This window comes from Morone saxatilis, unplaced genomic scaffold (genome assembly GCF_004916995.1).
Source record: "Morone saxatilis isolate NCDOM2014 unplaced genomic scaffold, NCSU_SB_2.0 Contig16, whole genome shotgun sequence".
In the NCBI taxonomy this organism is placed as follows: Eukaryota; Metazoa; Chordata; class Actinopteri; family Moronidae; genus Morone; species Morone saxatilis.
In genome coordinates this window covers 14,326,137-14,331,917 of record NW_023339718.1, presented here as the reverse complement: position 1 = coordinate 14,331,917, position 5,781 = coordinate 14,326,137, and the positions used below count along the sequence as shown (strand labels likewise).

The 5,781-nt window shown below is 40.5% G+C and overlaps 2 protein-coding genes across 3 annotated transcripts in view; one reads left to right on the top strand and one right to left on the bottom strand.

Annotated features, from left to right (window-relative positions):
- The window catches only part of zgc:152830 (uncharacterized protein LOC767682 homolog), a 6,347-nt gene extending 4,745 nt beyond the window's left edge, over positions 1 to 1,602 (bottom strand). The window contains exons 1-3 of the mRNA XM_035657894.1: positions 1,483 to 1,602; positions 769 to 810; positions 581 to 671 (exon numbers count right to left, since the gene is read on the bottom strand). Of these exons, the coding sequence (XP_035513787.1) occupies positions 581 to 671; positions 769 to 810; positions 1,483 to 1,493 (144 nt within the window). The 5' untranslated portion in view covers positions 1,494 to 1,602. The remainder of the gene's footprint in view (positions 1 to 580; positions 672 to 768; positions 811 to 1,482) is intronic.
- A 366-nt stretch (positions 1,603 to 1,968) lies between these two features.
- Positions 1,969 to 5,781, top strand: part of fahd2a (fumarylacetoacetate hydrolase domain containing 2A) — a 7,289-nt gene continuing 3,476 nt past the window's right edge. The window contains exons 1-5 of one of the 2 annotated variants that reach the window (XM_035657893.1): positions 1,969 to 2,130; positions 2,858 to 3,123; positions 3,418 to 3,634; positions 5,018 to 5,077; positions 5,168 to 5,330. In XM_035657893.1, the coding sequence (XP_035513786.1) occupies positions 2,858 to 3,123; positions 3,418 to 3,634; positions 5,018 to 5,077; positions 5,168 to 5,330 (706 nt within the window). In that variant the 5' untranslated portion in view covers positions 1,969 to 2,130. The other variant, XM_035657892.1, reaches the window with a different exon arrangement.

Below are 5,781 nucleotides of genomic sequence, written 5' to 3'. Positions count from 1 at the left end.
CTGTTGCACAGTAATTTCCCTCGGCATAAATAAAGCTTCTTGAATCTTGAATTAACACCTATCTCTCAATTTTGATTCACAAAGTCCTGATTTGGTTCATTTCAGTATGATTTAAGACTGATTAATCCCCATGTTGCATTAATATAAAAAGCACTTCTCAGAATATATAGTTCCAACTTAAGTTTCTTTTTTATCTCACTCAACAGCAGCTATTATATACACTACATATTACTTGTGAAACAACCTTTTTATTGTAATAACTTAAGATGTTTTACACATTGTGTGTCACTGACAGAACCATTTATTTATTTACTTTACTTTATTTACTGCAAACGTACACATTAACTTTAAGGGCACAGATGCAAAGGTCGCTCTAGTGTTTTTAAGAATCAGTGCTCAATAACTGAACTCAAAAATCAGGATTCATCCTTAAATGTGTTTTTTCCAGTCCTACATGAGAACATTGTTTCTTATTCTCAATTACCAGCAGTAATCTGGGTTTGGTGTGTGAGTGCCTGCAGTCTGGATGTGATACAGATGAAGAACAGGTGAGAAAAGGGTTGTGAGGTTACAGACTTACAGAGCTGTAGTCCTGCAGTGGTGCTTTCAGACACTCGAGCTCAGCGGGCAGAGTGTCGTGGCTCTGGGTCACCAACACGATGCCATCGAAACTACAAAAAACACAATATCATCATTCAGATGCACAAAAATAACTTACCAACACCCTGGCAGCTAAAGAGGAAGCGCTGCATTTCTCCCAGTACTCACTTCTGGTTCTTGATGTCGGCGGTCCATTCAACAGGCTGGACGCTGGACAGAGAAATACCCAAATACACAGAGTTATTTCCTCTTGAATCTGCAGTGTCAGCATTGTCAGCAGAGATATCTCACGCAGAGGGACACAATCAGTCTTGTGTGTGATTTTTATAATGCGGGTTAATGATAACAGAGTGTGGAAACCAACAAGACCTTTGAGATCTGCTTAATTTGAGCTGTTAAACAGGAGTGAGACAGGTTGACTTGTCTCACAAAACTTTGAACCTAGTGTGCACTTTGGGCTGGATGATGTTATAAATCTGTTAACTAGTCTTTTTTCTGGGATCATATGACACTTAGAGAGAAGTATAGTGAGACTGAAAGTGAAATATAAGCATTAAAAACCGACTGCGTGGGCCCTTTTAGTGGAAACTGTATCCAGACAAAAAAAAAAAAAATCTCTGCAACATGAGATCAGATTCATCCACTCTGAGCTGCGGATTAATAAACAAATAAAACATTAAATTAACATTCAGCTAACTACCACAGGTAAATTAAACGCCTTAATTAAACAATCTGAAGAAAACACGACCTCACACAGCTGCAGGGGGAAACTATCTCCTATTTAACAATCAGCGGATTCATTCATGGACGAAGCAGCTGCAGGTGAGACAACCGTTAATTTACACCGAGGATCGGGCGGTTGGAGGCAGCCGTTAATCTCACCTGGTGCACATCGTGGTCCTCCTCTTCCTCCTCTTCCTCTTCCTCTGCTGGGTTCAGGGTGAAAGAGACAGCTGACAGCCGCCGACCGGAGATCCGTCCCTTCACTCCTCTCCGGTTGATCACGTGATCCGAGAACTTCGACCCGTGCTGCCTTCGCGTCGCTTCTCGTAGCTCGTAATTGCGAACATCACGAGTCGTAAAAAAAAAAATAAAGTGCGTATTTTCTCCTATTTAAGGTTTTTGGGTGTTAAAATAACGCCGAAATTGTTATATTTGGTGTCGGTTGATGTAGTTAAAGTGTGTAATATGACCTATTTTATCACACAATGAAAGCCACATTCATGTTTGACGGTAATCAGCTATGGTTGTATCAAGTAACTATGGTTGTATCAGAAAGTTCTGACTGTACGTGAAGGCGCATTTAAGAAAACAGTAGGGAATTGTAGTTTCCACAATTAATTCAACAAACGCGAAAAACAGCATTAAAATGATGTTATGACAAACATATAAATGATTGCTCGATATTATATAATATATACAACCGTGCTTACACAGTTAATCGATTAATCTCGCTTCTGGTTGACCTACACGGACTACAAACACTAACCGGAAGTAGTTGACAGTGTTTTTCTGTGCAAAACTAGAGAGGTAAGTATTAACCAGAGACAGTACAAAGGGCATGAAACAAGTAGTAGCTGTCCCGGTTGTTCAGTAGCAGGTTACAGAGTCACAGTTCAAATGGCGCATTATCTAAGATAAAACAAAACCACAGGTCGAGCTGCTGCAGGTAGGCACAAGTTTACCCTCTGCTGCTGCGTTCATGCTTCTCTTATCGTGGTTGTCATTTACTGCTCTTTTATCAAGTGACAGCACATCAATGTGTACTTTGGCAGCTCTCATCTCGACAAACTAGTTTGGGTGCTGCTCATTTTGTTCTCACTGTTTATTAGTATCGACAGTTTAAGACTTTATGTAATTGAGGAGGAGTTGATGGATCTTTTGTGTAATGTTTTAAAGTTTTGAGCTGTCCAAAGGATTCCCAGTGTGGAACACAGTGATAGAAACTGTAATCACTGATTGATTACTAATTTATCAAGGAAAAACCCTGCTTTGCTCTATATTTAAACAACTTTTTAACTACTACAACAAGTTTATGGCACTATTTTATGACATCTGACAGGCTAACAATTAATTGATTAATGGAATTATAAATGGAGATTGAGATTTGTGTGTGGGTGCTACAATCTGAAGGATGAAGGAATTCACAATAAACCAAAAGAAGAAGAAATCAGATTGTGTTTGATTTTCTCTCGTCTGCCATCTGTTCTCCTTCCTCGCCTCCTCACAGCTTTCTCCTCTTTTGTCCCTCCGACAGATGAGGCTTCCTCTTCACTCCTTTTGCATCTTCAGGAGTTTATTCTGTCAAAGGCAGACGACAAACCCACAGCGGCGAGCCTTGAGCGGTGCAGCGATGCGTCTGGTGCAGTTTCATCGCCACGGTGACGTAGGGGACATCAGGGTGGGAGTGGAGCACGGCGAGGGGCTCGGCGTGGTGGATCTGAAGGCGTTTGACCCCTCCATGCCCTCGACAATGAGAGAGCTGCTGGAGCTGGGAGACGAGGGTCTGGAGCGTGCACAAAGGTTTGACTCCTAAATCACCATCTCCTTCCTTAACTGATCTTCTTCCTTGTCTTCTTCCTCCTCATTATCTCCTGAATAAATCCTCTTCATGGTTACCATCATCTTCTTCAATCTCGTTCCTACACGAACGTCCTTTCTTGATTATTAGTTTTCTAGTCTTCATCTAATTCCTGAATCATCCTCTTCTTCCCACATCCTCTCTTTGTTCCTACAACTTTACCTTCCTCATCATCCTTCTCCTTCATGTTCAGGGTCATGTTCTTGCTGACTCCTCTTCCTCCTCCTCTTCCTCAGGGCCTTGTCGTCCGGTCAGTGCGTGGTGGAGCGCTCAGACATCCAGCTGCTGTCTCCTGTGTTGGCCCCGGAGAAGGTGGTGTGCGTGGGTATGAACTACCGGGACCACTGCCTGGAGCAGAACGCCCCGATCCCCAAAGAGCCGATAATCTTCAGCAAATTTCCCAACGCCATCACAGGGCCGTACGATGACATCATCCTGCCCTCAGAGAGCCAGGTGAGAGCGAGCACCAACACTTAACGCTCAGAGTGCTTTAAAAGATAAAGCTGGTGTAATGTGAGATCTACGTTGTTGCAAAGTTCTCTAGTTTAACAAAAAGCTGGACTGAAGCAGAGATTTTACAGATTTACGTTGAGATCACAAATCATCCCGAGATCGACTTTGATGAAGACGCACCTGGTGCTGAAACGTATTCATTCATTCAAAGTTTGTTTCCCTTTTTCGTGTGCTCCAGTATACTTTGGTCTTTATCTGTGAAGCCTCCAAATACCAAGATGGTTTCCACTGGTTTAACTTTTTAACAAGCAGGTAAATACAAATTTAAATTATTGTGTAAAACAGCATCTGGGGAAATTAAAGGAATTATTTTAGTTAAGTTGTAGAACATTTTGAGATAAACACCTAATTTAGTGTAGATTTTAATACTATATACCTGTGTATAGTACTAAAACTTTCCATCTGACCTTCATAAACACACAGAACCACCAGTTAGAAAACTGTTTCTATGTAGTTATTCTTAATGCATTCCTACAGGTCGGATTCCCCTTAAAATCAATGAAACAAGGTGGTGGAAACACTATTGCTTTTGTCCACAGGGGTCGCCAGATCCAACACAAAAAAGTCCCTTGTAGGTCAGCCGTCTCAAACTCCAATTAGCTCGGGGCCACTGCTCAAGGAAGTGCTACAAGAAAGTGTAATATTCTAAAAAATATTTCCATTACTGATATAAACCTTTAAAAAGACGCAAACAGCCGTTTCTCTACGTTTTTATATAATCTTTGTTGTTTCGCAGCCAAACAACGAATGAAGGCCTGAAACCTGCTCTCGTCTTTTTTCATTCTTACTTTATACTAAAATAGAATTGTGGTTTTATTTTAATTGTATACGAAGAGATAGTTTAAATTGATATGAAACAACTACTAAAAAATAAATAAATAACATTAAATCTAACGATTATATTATGTAGACTACAGGGAGGGGGTGGAAGGCTGTAAATGGCCCCCGGGTCGGCAGTTTTAGTTCCCCGTTGTAAGGGCTTTAATTTGCCACATAATAAAATCCAATCGCTTCACTCCCACTTAAAGATTTATTGTATAAGATGTTTTTTTTTCCTAGTACAAGACACAAATCAATGTTAGTGTCTCCTTGTGTTTTGCAGATGTTAAAGAGAACAAATACAAAGTCTACTGTGTGTATACAGTATGCATGTATTTATTTTTATATATATTTATAGTATAAATAAATATTTTTTTCAGTTAATGAACATGGTGCTGGAGAAAGAGTGAGTGTATTTATATATATTTAACTGTCAGACTGTAACAGGGACACTGTTTCTGCTTCTCGATGCCATATTTGCTTTCTTGTTTTGTCTGAGTGAAGGAGGTGGACTGGGAAGTGGAGTTGGCCTTTGTGATCGGACGAAGAGGAAAACACATCAAGGTGAGCGTCACAGAATCACCTCTGATGGCCCAGACAGTTTGATGCTCTGGTGCAGCTTCTACTCCGACTCCATTTCCTCTTGTTGTTCAGGAGGAAGATGCGCTCTCCTACGTGGCCGGCTTCACTGTGGCCAACGACGTCAGCGCACGTGACTGGCAGATGAAGCGCAACGGGAAGCAGTGGCTGCTGGGAAAAACGTTCGACAGCTTCTGTCCCCTCGGCCCTGCGTTAGTAACCACAGATGCCGTGAAAGGTGAGACACCACAGAAAAGGAGAGTGAGACAGAAAGAGGGGAATTAAAGACAATTTGGTGAACCATGTAATTATCTGTGATTTTGTTCGTCAGAGTTAACAAGCTCTGTTAAAAGAGTAATTTATTTAGCTGATTAGAGCTGTGTGATAATTGTTAATATCAGTGAAAACACTCCTGATCAATGTGGGTTATTATATTTATGGTACAATCTTAGAGTCAAGGATACAGATATTCAGACTCAGCATCATGAGAATTACAATAACCCTCAATCTAACTGCTGCTAATTGATAATAATTAAACAACTTTTTAAGATTGTTTTTGAAAATATATATACATATTTATTTGTATTTTTTTCTGTGTACAGAACCAACTGTATAAATTTAGTGTCACTCATAATCTGCCACTTTCAAAGAACAGATATTTAAGTGAATGAAAGGACCAGTGTGTAGGA